Source organism: Colletotrichum higginsianum, chromosome 3 (assembly GCF_001672515.1).
Source record: "Colletotrichum higginsianum IMI 349063 chromosome 3, whole genome shotgun sequence".
NCBI classification, from domain to species: domain Eukaryota; kingdom Fungi; phylum Ascomycota; class Sordariomycetes; order Glomerellales; family Glomerellaceae; genus Colletotrichum; species Colletotrichum higginsianum.
Window position 1 is genome coordinate 5163705 of NC_030956.1, and position 13557 is coordinate 5177261.

Genomic DNA, 13557 nt, shown 5'->3' on the forward strand with positions numbered 1-13557 from the left:
GATGGGCATGAACCCCAAAGGCTCGCTGGCCGTGTGGGCGTCGTCCTCCCACTTCGGGAACGTGCAGCGGCAGGTCGGCATCACGGTGTGGTTCTGGCGCGCGCTGGGGTACCTCCTGTACGCCGCGCTGCCGGCCCGGCTGCCGAGGATGACGCCGGTGAAGAAGCCGAGGGGCGCGCAGGCGACGCACTGGACGCTGAGCCCGGGCGTGCCGCTGAGCGCCGACCAGCGCCGGGACGCCGAGGACACGATCCAGGCGGCGGAGGAGGCGCGGTGGGAGTACCCGGCCATCTGGCTGCTGGGGCGGCACAATAGCAGGGACGTGCCGTCGGCGGTGCGGCGGGCGCGGCTGGAGGCGGTGCAGCTGGCGCGCGACACGTACGACACGTTCGAGTCGCTCTGCGTACGGCCGGCGGGTCTGAGGCACGCGTTCGAGGCCGCGTGCGACGGCATGCAGGTGCGGATCGAGGCGGATCGCAGGGAGGGGTTCACGTCGTGGCTTGACCTCGGCTTCGACATGCCGCCGTACCCGGGGAAGACGGAGGACGGCCAGGCGCTGGGCATCATGGAGTTCTGGGCGGCGGGCAAAGGGTGGAAGCAGCCGGGGGGCATCGGGTACGAGGACCCGGCGGGCGAGGTGCTGCGCGGCGAGGACCCGACGATCAACATGCAGACGGGCGGCGGCCTGCCGGCGTTCGCCATGAGCGGCCTCGCGGGGGAGGCGTATGCGCCGGCGGGGGACCGGCGGCATCGGCATCGGCACCGGAGGAGCCGGCCCCGGGCGATGATGCCGTACTTCACGCCGGCGGAGCTGTACGACCACGCGGAGAGGTTCGGCGAGCCGCTCGTGCTCGTCGAGGACGGGCTCGACCTGGAGGTGTACCGGCGGTCGGCGGTGAGCCGGGCGCTCGGGGTCGCGCGGGACGAGGTGCTGGCGTTGACGAGGCGGACGTTTTACGGGCGGCAGCTCACGCGCGAGGCGACGGGACGGCTGTTTGAGGTGGAAGAGGAGGAGGAGGAGGGGCATCCGGCGCTGGCGATCGGGAGGGTGGCCAGAGTGTTAAGGGAGGAGGACGTTGCGTTGAGCGACGGTAGGGACGGGCGGCCGTTATGGATCCGGATGCATCGCAGTGTGTTCGACGTCACTGGTAAGAGAGAGAGAGAGAGAGAAGATTCCGACTTGTATCCCTGAGGATGTTTGAGAGACACAAGATGAGTCAAGCTGACGGAGGACAATAGATCTCAAGTGCGTGTCGGAACCGAAGCTGACGGAGCTGCTTCGGAGCGTCCCCGGGGGCGATCCGTCTCGGAACCTCCGGGACCAGGGCTATAGTCTCGCCGAGATCAGGAAGTCGCTGGTCATCTGGAGGATCGGGATCCTGGCCGCCGCCGCCGGGCCCGGCGCGGTGGCAGACCGGCACTCCGTAAGGACGTTCACGCCGAAGATGCTCCGCGGGCACGAGTTCAGGGAGGTGGGCATGTATGTGGCGATCGACGGCAGGGTGTACGACATCACGAGTGAGTCTCTCTTCCTCCATCGTATGAGATGAGACGAGAGATGATGTATAGATGGGTGGGCTGACCGTCTCGTGTGCGTGAGGCTACGTCGACTTACACCCGGGCGGCCTCCAGGTCCTGGTCGAGAATGCCGGACGGGACGTCACCGCCCTCTTCGACCAGTACCACCGGGAGAACCGCGACCTCATCGTGTCGAGGCTGCAGGAGTTGTATGTCGGCAATCTTGTCGAGCAGCGGCAGCAGTATCAGGACGACGAGCTGGAGGGCACGGCGAACAGGGACCTCGTCCGCCCGCACGAGATCATGATTGACAGGAGCGTTTACTCGGTCCAAGGTAAAACCCACCACACAAGACAATCCGGGCTGGTGATACAGGTTGCCGGGGCTGGAGATTGATGATGCTGACGAGAACCAAATGAATGCAGCGCTTAGGGAGTCGGACGAGTACGAAGCGCACAAGGATCTTGTGGAGCAGGTCTCGCCGTACCTGGGCACAGATGCTACGCAGGACCTCAAGGTGGAGGACGACGACGAGGCGCCGCTGCTCCAGCTCGCCCGGCTCAGGGCCTACATCGTGGCCACGGTCGCGAGGATCGGACAGGGCCTCCCGGAGATGGAGCGTGACGAGCTGCAGATGTTTGACGGGCAGGCCGACGAGGTCAGGGACGTGCAAAACGACTCGTTCGTGGCCTCGGACGGCATGGTCTATGACCTGACGGGTGAGAGAGATCCTGGAAGAATTTCATGTCATGGTGTCTTTTATTTGAGAGAGATTATCTCGAAACTCAGAACTAACCACGCCCGGGATGTGTTATAGCGGCCATGCGGTTCGGCTCGGCCAACCCCAACTACCCAAAGTTCGAGCCGTTCCTGGGGGGCATCGTGACGGATCAAGAGCTCAAGTCGTATCTGGTCAGCCATTGCCAGGATCTGATCTGCGCCGTCCTGGTCAAGAAGAAACGGCCGGGCGGTGGCGGGGGCCGCGTCGTGAAGTGGGATCCGAGGAGACCGGCGCCTCGTAAGAGAACTTGCCTTTCTCTCTTTTCGAATTCTTTTCCCGGCCATATTTTGCCGAGAACAACCAGCTGACAGAAACGGGGTTCGTCTAGGCAACTTCAAGATGCCCATCTGGACCGACCAGCCAAAGAAGACGAAGAAGCGGTCGTCCCCGGCCGACGACGAGATCGCCCCATACCCGAGCGCCGTCCGAAAGGCGCGGGAGACATTACGGGACGAGGACTTTGAGAGGGAGGACATATTCCGGCCGGCGCCGTCGCGGAACTACCTCAACAACCTGATGGCCAGCATCAAACACGGGGCCCGGCCCGAGCTCGGCGGGGCTCCGGAGACGAGGTCCGAGTCTAGCGGCGGTGCGCTCTCGTGCGTTCCGAGGCCGACGCCGGGGCAGCTTCAGCGGCCGACTTCGGAGTTGAGGCGGCGGACGGAGGAGAAGAGGGCAAGTGGGATGAGGAGGGTGTCAGGCAGCCATTCGATGGCGGGGTTAGCCGTGAAAAGACCGGAGAAGTCATCAACGGGCAATGTTGAAGGCACACGGGAACCACAGACGTCCGCGGGAGAGAGGAATGTGGCTCAGGACGTGAGAGACTCGCCGAGTGAGCCGGAGCGGACGGCCTTGGAGGTTTTGCCCAAGCGGAAGCTGCTCTTTAGAGCAGACGATGGACCTCCGAGGAAGAAACGGTAGACGATGTCGTGAAAGGGGTTGGATTCGGCGGCTGGTGAGAGGTTTTTCTTTTTGATATGGAGGAGGGTTCATCGGATTAGGGGATATTAGATCTTTCATTTTTGGTCTACATGTGCTTTTCAAATAACAACCTCGCATTCTGGATTGGGACACAACTGAGTTGCAGAGACGTCGACCGAGTATTGCAAGTCTGAATACATACGGCTCATCTGCGTCAGACACGCTCAAACCACGTCAGCGGCCCGTCGTCCCCTTCCAGCCGGACCCCGATGCCCAGGTGCGTGACGGTCCCGTGGACGTCGACGCGGAACTCGACGGGCATGCAGAAGGACGGGACCCCGACTTCTTTTGCAACATCGCCGCCGACGTACCCCCGGCCGAGCCAGTAGTTGCCGGACATGGGCTCGAGGTAAACGGTGGGCTGCAGGTACGCAAACCCCTCCCCGCCCACGCCGAGGACCCGGAGCCCGCACGCCTTGGAGTCGTCGTTGTCGTCGTCGTCGGCAGCGCAGTGGAGGTCGACCGTGAGGGTGCCGTAGCCCGGGTCGAAGAAGGAGCCGATGTGGTCCGCGATGGGCAGCGTGGGGAGGTAAGGGGGGTCCGGGAGGGACGGGTAAATGCTCTTGGCGCAGTTTTGGAGGTACTCGAGCTGGTCTGCGATCTCGGACTTGAGTCTTGGAGGGGGCATGTCAGCTCGGTATCCCGTGTGTGGTTTCCCTCGGGGAAGTTGACTTACTGCTTGTTGAGATCGAACCGCTTGTGCTTCGGCACCCCCAGGTGCTCCCACAGGACGTGGTGCGCCACGACGTGGGGGACCCTGTTGTCCGAGTTGGTGAAGACGGCGACGGCGACCTTCTTGGAGGGGATCATCATCATGGCGGCGATGAACATGGTGACGGCCCCCGTGTGGAAGTAGACCTGCTCGCCCTCGAAGACGGCCGTGTTCCAGCCGAAGGCGTACGTCATGGGCCCCGTGTACGGCGGCTTGGACGACGTGACGACGAAGCTCCGCGGCGTCTTGAGCTCGCGGTGACCGGCCGCGGACAGCGGCGCCGCCTCGTCGACCATGACGCGCAGGTACTTTGCGTAGTCCAGCACGGTCGAGACGACGGAGCCCGCGCCCTCCTCGCCCGACGACGGCTCGTGCGGCAGCTCGACGTGCCTCCCGCGGACGGGGTCGTAGTAGTACTCGGACGCGAGGACGAGGCCGCTGCGCCGGGCCTCGGCGAGGGAGAAGTACGTCTCGTCCATGCCCATGGGCGCCCAGAGGCGGTCGCGGAGGAAGGCGCCGAGGCGGGTGCCCGTGAGGACCTCGACCAGGTAGCCGGCGGCGGCGTACATCTTGTTGCTGTAGAGGAAGCGCGTGCGCGGCTCGGCGGCGAGGGGCAGGTGGCGGAGCAGGCGGACGGTGTCGCGGGCGGTCCGGGCCGAGGCGAGGTCGTGCCGCGGGTATCCCGTCCGGTGGCTCAGGGCGTCCTCGACGGTGACGTGGGCCGTGGCCCAGTCGTCGCTGAGGACGAAGTCGTCGCGCAGGATGCTGGAGACGGGGGTCTGCCAGGTGAGGCCGGCGTACAGGGACGAGTTGTTGGCGGCGGCGGCGGCGGTGGCGGCGTCGTCGACGAGGAGGGAGAGGGCGGCGGCGGTGAAGGACTTGGTGGTGCTGCCAGTGTAGAAGAGGGTGTGCGGCGTGACGGGGGTGGAGTTGTTGAGGACGGCGTAGCCGTAGCCCTTTTGAAGGTACCGGAGTTGTTAGTGAGTGTTTGGATGGTGACGATGCTCCTTTTTGGTGGAGGGAGGGTAATTGTTCAACGGCTTCTTCACCCGGCCGGAGGGAAGGGGAGAGGACGTATTTGTGACGGCGACGGAACCGCCGTGCCGCTGCCGGTGGTCGTTGCCAAGCCCCGGGCCACCACTCCCGGCACGGCGCCGGAGGGAGAGGAGGAGGAGGGGGGGATGAGACCCCGAGTCGGCCGTGAATGGAACTATGAGTATGTCCGTACCTTTGCCCACGTCTTGTCACCGTCAACAATGGCCACCGCCAAGCCGGGAGCGTGCCACTCCCGCATGATGCCCTCGATGTACGCGTCCAGGTCCGGCGAGACGACGCGGGGGTGGTGGTGCCCTTCGCGCGATTGGTCGTCGCTCCGAAGGGGGCGTTGCTCCGCGTGATCGGCAGATGCGCGACTCCCGAGGAGGAGAGCCGCGTAGGAAAGCAACCGGAGGTTCATTTTATGTTATTATTTTTTTTGCAGCTTTTCCTCGCTGCTACAACACTTTAGATACGTGCTTTCCATGGGTCAAGAACTGGGAGGGTTGGTACACTCACAGGCAGCAAAATGAGTTTGATCAACGGTGAGAGGGTGAGAGAAGAGTGAGAAAGTGTGAGAGAGAGAGAGGAGGGTGACGCATGCGATGATCCCCCCCCCCCCCTGTCCATCTCATGTCGTCCGTGGGAACCTTCGTTCTGCGGCACCGGCTCGGCTCGCTGCGCCGCAGAGGTCGGCGTTGCGTCAGCAACACTCAATATGGGGTGAGTGGGCTCTTGGTCATTGATTATCCTGCATTAGGAAGTTGATGATTTGACTGCGTTCGCGTAATCACATCCCAAGCTGCTTTAATTCAAGCAATTAATCCTGCTGCAGCCATCGATGGACAACCACACCTGGCGGCATGCAGTTATCGGCATGCCAACTGAAGCTGATGAAAGTCATATTCGTATGAACGGGTTGCGTGTGAGTCACATGAAGTAATACAACGGGGCTATTTCTGCGAATGAAGATCGGATATTGAAACGAAGCATCATCAGGGACTCACAACACAGACAGACTGGTCCTCTTATGCTAAGCTTTACGAGATGCTGTTTCCGGCTGGCACTCAACTGCAGGAAGTCTGAGGACGGTCAATTCAACGACGACAACCACAACGAAACCGCTGAAGAATCGAATCAATGAAAGATTATTACAACTAATATATATGCCAGGCCTGACGCCTACAAGAGTTCATTCTTTCATCTCCAGCCTGACCTTCCCGTCTCACAACTCCCCAACACTTACACAGATCCCTAGGTCGCCAACACTTCAACACCATTATCATCATCCCTTCCTCCAATTCATTACCACAACCCCCACCCCCGAGACCGTCTTGCACAACTCGGATTCTCACCACGATTAGTGCGGGTGAGAGTGGTGGTAGCCGTTCACCATGACGTGATGGCTCTCGCCCTCGTCGTGCGGCGACCGCCCGTTGACGTACTTCCACAGCCTGCTGTGCTGGTACACGCGGTCCCCCTCGCCCTCGAGGTGCTGGCCCGGGTGGTCCGGATGCAGGGAGAGGTTCATGAAGGAGCCGCGCACCGGCCTGCCCTTGACGTCCTCGACGACGCCCGTCAGCGTCGCGTTGAGCGGCAGGATGCGGTCGAGGTAGTGCTGGTTGAGCAGGTGACCCTTGACGTCGTGCTTGAAGAGCAGGCCCGAGAAGTTGTTCTGGCGCTTGTCGCGGCCGAGGACGTAGCGCAGGTCGGCGGCGCGCGACTGCTCGTTGAGGTCGGCGTTGAGGGCCTCGTCCGAGACCCTGGCCTTGAAGTGGATGACGCCCCAGCGGGCGACGAAGTCGCCGGCGTTGCCGTAGTGCTCGACGTGGCCGAGTGTGGCGCTGGTGTCGTCGCCGAAGCCGGCGCGCGGGTTGTTGAAGTGGTTGGCGGCGTTACCGAACGTGTAGATCTCGATCTTGCGGAGCGTCTCGCGCGGGTAGTTGGCCAGCAGCCAGTCGACGATGATGCTGCCCTGGAGGCCGCCCTGGGAGTGCAAGATGAGGACGATCTTTTCCTGCTGGGCTATCTGGGCGGCGAGCACCGAGTAGCACTGTCTGGTGTCGCTGGTGCCGAAGTAGAAGCAGCGCTCCAGGAGGCACTGGATGGTGTCGAAGATGATGCCGGACCTGGAAGGGGGTTAGTGGCGTAACCACTTTGATATGATGCAGGATGGAAGACACAAGTGACAAAAGCTACGTACGTCTTGTTGTGGATGCCGGTGATGGGGCGGTGGAATGTCCTCGCGAGTCTGTTGAGGTTACCTTGCAACCAATGGGAACTGCAAGTTTCAAAGTCCACAAAGTCAGCATTGATTGCACACTGCCAGCACTCGGTGATTTAGAAGAAAGGAAGGGAGGGTCTATTTCGTACCCGACAGACACCCCGTTCAGAAAGATCCACAGCTCGTTGTCGTGCTTCTCCCAGTGCTCCGCCTCGGGCCAGAGCTTGTCCTGGGACGTGAGCATCCCCTTGCTGGTGCCGGCGTTGAGCGGGATGCAGACGATGTAGTTGAGGGTGACAAAGACGACGGCGTAGGGCAGGATGACGTTGAAGGGCAGCGTGGCGACCCAGGGCAGCGAGAGCAGGAACAGCAGCTGGACGACGACGAGGAGGCCGTGGGCGCCGAGGCTGATGAGGTTGCCGATGGACGGGTACAGCTCGTCCATCTCTCCCGAGGGGAAGTAGGGGTCGACGAGGCGCTGGAAGCGGCGCTGCGAGGTCGTGACGAGGCGTTGGATCATGCCCCAGTTGGCGAAGCGGGGGACCCAGGCCTGGTCGAGGGCCGGGTAGCGCGTCTCGCCGTCGCGGCGGGTGTGCCACACGGGGGAGGCGATGAAGGGGACGAGGAGGATGTGCTTGAGGAAGAGCTTGAGGTCGTCGTAGAGCAGCTCCCACGGCGGCGAGGTGTGGTACTCGGACAAGGCGGCGTCGACCTTGGTGGTTCTGGTGTTCTGACCATTGTTGTAACTGTTGTTGTTGTTGTTGTTGCTGCTGCTGTTGCTGCTGTTGCTGCCGTTGCTGCCGCTCCGGCCGTGTCCGCAGGTTGTGTTGGTTTCGACGACCCGGAGCGTGGTGGTGATGCACTTCTGTTGCTTCTTGACCGACTGATAGACGGTGACGGAGCCCGTGGGCGTCCTGAAGAGCGGCATGGCGAAGGATGGTGTGTGATCACAAGATCACAGCGGACGGGGAGAGTTGGGTGTGAGGAGGGTGGATGGTGGAGAGTGGCTGGTGAGATGGGAGTGATGCTGGGTGAGATATGCTGTGATGATGTGGAAGAAGAAGGAGGATGCGTGAGGTTTATATCTTTTACCGCACGCTGTAAGCTGTGCGTGCGTGAGAGTGTGCGAGAGTGTGCGAGAGTGTGCGAGAGTGAGTGAGTGTGCGTGTGTGTGTGTGAGAGAGTGTGTGTAGGTGTATGTGTTCAAAGTGAGGTTCTCATCACCATCACCCATATGCAGCGCTCCGGGCAAGAAAAGAGGCTGAACGTCGAACCATTCCAAAGAAACATCCCTTGGGGACGAGACTCCGGGTCGTGTCTCACAATCACATGCTCTCTTGGAATGAGGTGGAGTTTCTTCTTCTTCCTCTTGGCCTTTTCCCTTATTTTTATTTTATTTCTTTCGAACTCCCACACGAGACTGACTCAGCGATTGGCCAAAGTCCGATTTCAGCTCCGTCATCTCTGCTATGCAGTGGCGCACCCCCATGAATTTTAGGGTTCACGTCAGCGTGGCTCATTATGCTGAATCTGGGAGGCCTACTCCCTCGCTCTTCTTCTCGCCTCATGCCCGGCATTTCTGGAAGGGTATGAGACGACCCGTGGAGGAATGCATGCAGCAAACATGGAAGCACGTGTCTTTTTTTTTTTTTTTTTCGAAGAAACGGAGAGGAGAGTTGATGCACGAGGAGACTGGCTGACGGGCTGCGGCTCATTCTTTCCGCCACGCTGGGAGACGCTTATCTGCCATCGGTGTCTCGGACATGCCCGCGGAAATGCCCAGAAATAGAGAGAGAGAGAGAGAGTCTGGTTCGGGGTTCCCCCATGTCAGCTTGGCATCTTGGTCTTATTATTATTACATTGCCATGTTTGTTGCATGGCCTTCCCGTGGGGGCTGACCGCAAACGTGGCGGTTCCTGATGGAACGCTCATGAAATTGGCGTTGCCGAGTGGCTAGCTGGCAGTGTTCAGTCGTCGAAAATGAAGATTGTGTGATTTTATGGTAAAAGGAGGATGAGGTGATGAGAGTCTGAGAGGGGTGTGATGTGATGCGTTTGCTGCTTCACGATATCGTCGCCACCAGTGAGACTGGTTGCGACCAACAAACACATCGTCCGAGGCATCACGGGCCAGAACGGATGAATCATGAATCTGCAAAGCGTCATAACATATTCGGGCCTTATTTTCTCGACCCCAAAACTATGTCTGAAAAGCCCTCCAAGCCGATGTTGGAGAACAGCCTCCACTTTCATCATACGGAAGCACCGCCTGTTGTACCACACCACTGCGCGAAACACACAATCAGCGAGACGGATGACAGCATGCATCGTGAAGGGTCGTACATCTCAGCCGTCCTATGGACTAAACAAACCATAAGACCATTGAACCAAGAGCCCAGCCCCGGGTGCTAGGTAAGTTCGCCGCAGTTCTCGGAGACAAAGTGAGATGCTGTCACACCAATGCGTTTGGTAGTAGTAGTAGTAGCAGTAGTAGTAAGTAGTATGAATCCAGCACCTCGGCGCTCCAGCCGGCCGAACCCGGGCGGGCTCGGTGGCGGGGCCGGCGGTCAGAGCGCGGATCCACGGAACTGGTTTTCGCTGGTGACATGTGCAGATTACCTACCATACATACTCTTCTCATCTTCTCGTAACGAACAAACAAACAAACAACATCAAACTCTCGACTACATACGTATCCTGCCCACAACCGGACATCATGCCGAGCTCGGCGACAAAAAGGACGTCGGGTCAGAAGAATCAGAACCACCCGCCAGCGCCGGACGAGGACAAGGGCGCTGCCCACATGAGCGAACAGGAGCGGAAGTCTGTTTTTGTCCTCCCTCTTCCCCCGCCCACCTCCCCCCATCTCCAACGAATTTGTCCAATTGACGAATGACGACTGACGACTGACTCTCGCCGCCGCCATGTAGACGGCTGCGCAACCGCCTCTCGCAGCAGGCGTTCCGCCGCAGACAGGCGGAGCGCATCCGGGAGCTCAGCAGCCGCGTCAACGCCGACCAAAAGTCCGACAGCGAGCGCATCGAGGCGCTGCAGCGCGAGAACCGGCAGCTCCGGACGCAGCTGGTCGAGGTCCAGGCCAAGATGGCCCGGCTGATGGCCACGCTGCAGGGGCTGAACGACTCGGTCTCCCAGACGCTGGACGACACGGCCGCCGGCGGGAGGGATGGGGAGTGCATTTACCGTGCGAACGACGACGACGACGACGAAGACGACGCAGGGAAGCCGTCTGCCGAGCCTTCGCCGTCGCCGTCGCGTCCGGAGTACGAGCGGGGAAACGGTCCTCACGCCTCATCGCTTCCGGCTTCCGCCGCCTCTTCCTCCTCATCCTACGCGCCCATGGAGTTGGAAGCGTTCGACGCGTCCCTGCTGGAGTTTGACCCTTCTCTTCCCATGCCCTCGGTGACAGGTAGGCAGGCAGGCAGACAGATACTGCTGTTCTTTTTACTCGCTTGCACATACACATACACAAGAGGAGAATGAATCACTAACACACACGCGCACACACACACGCAGAGCCACTCGAGGACGACCTCTCCTCGTCGGAGCTCATCAACGTCGCCGGCACCAGCCCGCTGTACGCGCAGATCCCCAACATCTGGAGCTTCGAGTACCAGACGGGCATCGAGCCGTACATGACGGCCATGGCGGCGACCCAGGAGTCCAGCACGATGCTGCGCAAGGACTGGGCGCTGTCCAACTCGCCCTTCTCGGACCACATCCAGCTGCTCCAGCGGCTCCTCAAGGACAAGCTGCGGGCGTCGGGGTTTGCGCTGGACGGCCAGCAGCTGTCGTCGTCGGCGTCGTCGTCCATGCAGAGGTAAAGCTAGCCGCCGACACCCCTATATCATGTTCAACCCAGATCATGATGGAGAGAGAGAGAGAGAGAGAGAGAGATGAGAGAGTGTGTGAAAGAGAGAGAGACTGAACTGACACTACATCCGCAGCATCTACCAGCCCGTCCTCATGGTTCTCTCCATGTTCAACAGCATCACGCGGCCCGACGTCATGGCCTGGTACGCAAAGACGCGCTTCTACCACATCGTCGAGCTCACGGCCTGGCAGCTCTGCCCGTCGACGGCGACGTTCGACCGGCTGCACCCGCGGTACCGGCCGACCGAGACGCAGCGCCGGCACCCGGACCACCCGCGCGTCGTCGACTGGATCCCGTTCCCCTCGATCCGCGACCGCCTCATCCGCCGCCACGCCGCCAACCCGCGCATCGACCAGATCTTCTGCGACGCCGTCACGGGCTACGTCGTTGAGGCGTCCATGGCCGACCTCGTCCGCGGCGCCCCGCGCGTCACCGTCCACGTCCGCGTCACCGACCTCATCACGGCCATGTCGTCCGAGTCATCGTCGTCATCCTCCTCCTCCTCCTCCTCCTCGTCGTTGTCATCTTCCTCCTCGTCATCCTCCAAGTTACCCGCCTCGTCCACCGCAACAGGCGACGAGAGCGACCTCGTGCGGGCGCTCCTCCCGGCTCCCGACATCGCCACGCTGTTCTCGTCCCCGGCGCACGCCCGCGCCGCCTTCAGGCTGCTCAACATGGACCGCGGCGCGTCCTACTACAAGATCGACCCGGCCTTTTACGCAAAGTACCCGGAGCTGTACGACGAGGCCAGCGACCTCACGGCCTCGGGCATCCCGTTGCGGCCGGCGTCGCAAAAAGTGCTGACGTACCCGAGGCCGCTCGACGCCGCCACCGTCGAGACGTACCGCAGCTTCATCGACTTTTCCCTCGACGCCGCCAACGCAATCTCGTCGTCGTCGTCGTCGTTCTCGTGATGGTTGTTAGCGTCCTCAACATCCCGAGGATGATTGACCTTCATTCCTCTCAACCCATGATGACCGCGTGACGTGTGTCTCGGGCCCCTCGTTCTTTTACAGTAAGGTCACATTCACATTCACATACACATACACATGCATACATACATACATACATACATACATACATACAGACCTACACATACGGCACGGTCAGCAATGTCAACACGCCCGGAACACCCATCCGGCTCCCGCGATGCCCGTCCGTAACCATCCTCCCTCCCTCTCGTCCTCCCTCTCTCTCAAACCCCTCCCCCGCGCCGCGTGTAACCGTCCGACTATGATTTTACCTTTTTGGGGAAGGGGAACTTGCTTATCAAGGTTTCAAGACATACCGAGTTTCGGGAAGTGTCCAACCGTTTTTTTTGTTTTTGTTTTTTTTGTTGGGCACCACAAAAAAGAAAAAGACAAAAACCCCACCGACATTCGCACTGACTAACGTTCCACTTAGTAACGCTCGGGTTCGGTCATCATCGGACATGCCTCGGTGGGCTTCCGGTGGGCATCTTGCCTGTCTAACGGTGGGGACGGGCAGTTGGTATGAGTTATAGATATCAGGATACGGCATGTCTCTCTGCTCTGCTCTTGGTCTTTTGCTGTTGATGTTCTTGTTGTTCGTGTTGGCCAACATACACATACAAACACTCACTTACACCACACACGCTCACACAAACACATACAAACACGCACCTACACACACATTTACATCACACAGACTTACATCACACACACTCACACACACACACACACACATACACACACCACAACCTCAAAAGACATGCCCTCACAGTTCCCCGCCCCCGAGGCCGCCCCTCGGTACAGCTTCCTCGACGACTACAGCGAGGGCGCTCACCCGGCCCTCCTCAAGGCCCTCCTCGCCAGCAACACGTCCCAGGAGGCCGGCTACGGCGGCGACGCCTACTCGGCCCTCGCCCGCCAGCGCATCCGCCGCCAGCTCGGCCGCGACGACGTCGGCGTCTTCTTCGTCCCCAGCGGCACCTCCGCCAACGCCATCTCCATCGCCGCCTGCCTGCGGCCCCACGAGGCCGTCATCGCCGCCGCCTCCGGCCACATCGTCACCCGCGAGGCCGGCGCCATCGAGGCCGGCGGCCACAAGATCATCAACGTCCCCGCGCCCCTCGACGGCAAGCTGACCCCGCAGACCGTCCAGCGCGCCGTCGACGACAACTGGCACTTCCCCCACGTCGCCAAGCCGCGCCTCGTCTACATCTCCAACGCCACCGAGATCGGCACCCTCTACACCCGCGCCGAGCTCGCCGCCCTCAAGCGCGTCTGCGAGCTCAACGGCCTGCTCCTCTTCCTCGACGGCGCCCGCATCGGCGCCGCCCTTGCCTCGCGCGCCAATGACATGACCCTCCGCGACGTCCTCGACCTGACTGACATCTTCTGGATCGGCGGCACCAAGAACGGCGCTCTCCTCGGCGAGGCCGTCGTCGTCAAG

At 61.0% G+C, this 13557-nt stretch overlaps 4 protein-coding genes across 4 annotated transcripts; 2 read left to right on the forward strand and 2 right to left on the reverse strand.

The window, feature by feature from the left end:
- Positions 1–1120: 1120 nt before the first annotated feature.
- CH63R_05087 (cytochrome b5-like Heme/Steroid binding domain-containing protein) lies at positions 1121–3220 on the forward strand (the record flags this gene model as incomplete). The annotated part of the gene is made up of 6 exons (XM_018300062.1): positions 1121–1148; positions 1240–1518; positions 1601–1852; positions 1944–2237; positions 2336–2536; positions 2628–3220. 6 exons carry the CDS (start codon positions 1121–1123, stop codon positions 3218–3220), a joined length of 1647 nt encoding a protein of 548 aa, XP_018161308.1.
- A 214-nt stretch (positions 3221–3434) lies between these two features.
- CH63R_05088 (penicillin-binding protein) lies at positions 3435–5448 on the reverse strand (the record flags this gene model as incomplete). The annotated part of the gene is made up of 3 exons (XM_018300063.1): positions 3435–3894; positions 3957–4948; positions 5221–5448. The coding sequence occupies 3 exons, from the start codon at positions 5446–5448 to the stop codon at positions 3435–3437; spliced, it is 1680 nt and encodes a 559-aa protein (XP_018161309.1).
- A 939-nt stretch (positions 5449–6387) lies between these two features.
- Positions 6388–8179, reverse strand: CH63R_05089 (uncharacterized protein; the record flags this gene model as incomplete). Its single annotated transcript, XM_018300064.1, has 3 exons — positions 6388–7156; positions 7231–7308; positions 7401–8179. The coding sequence occupies 3 exons, from the start codon at positions 8177–8179 to the stop codon at positions 6388–6390; spliced, it is 1626 nt and encodes a 541-aa protein (XP_018161310.1).
- Positions 8180–9966: 1787 nt separating this feature from the next.
- CH63R_05090 (BZIP transcription) lies at positions 9967–12056 on the forward strand (the record flags this gene model as incomplete). The annotated part of the gene is made up of 4 exons (XM_018300065.1): positions 9967–10073; positions 10181–10677; positions 10785–11088; positions 11216–12056. The coding sequence occupies 4 exons, from the start codon at positions 9967–9969 to the stop codon at positions 12054–12056; spliced, it is 1749 nt and encodes a 582-aa protein (XP_018161311.1).
- Positions 12057–13557: the final 1501 nt, after the last annotated feature.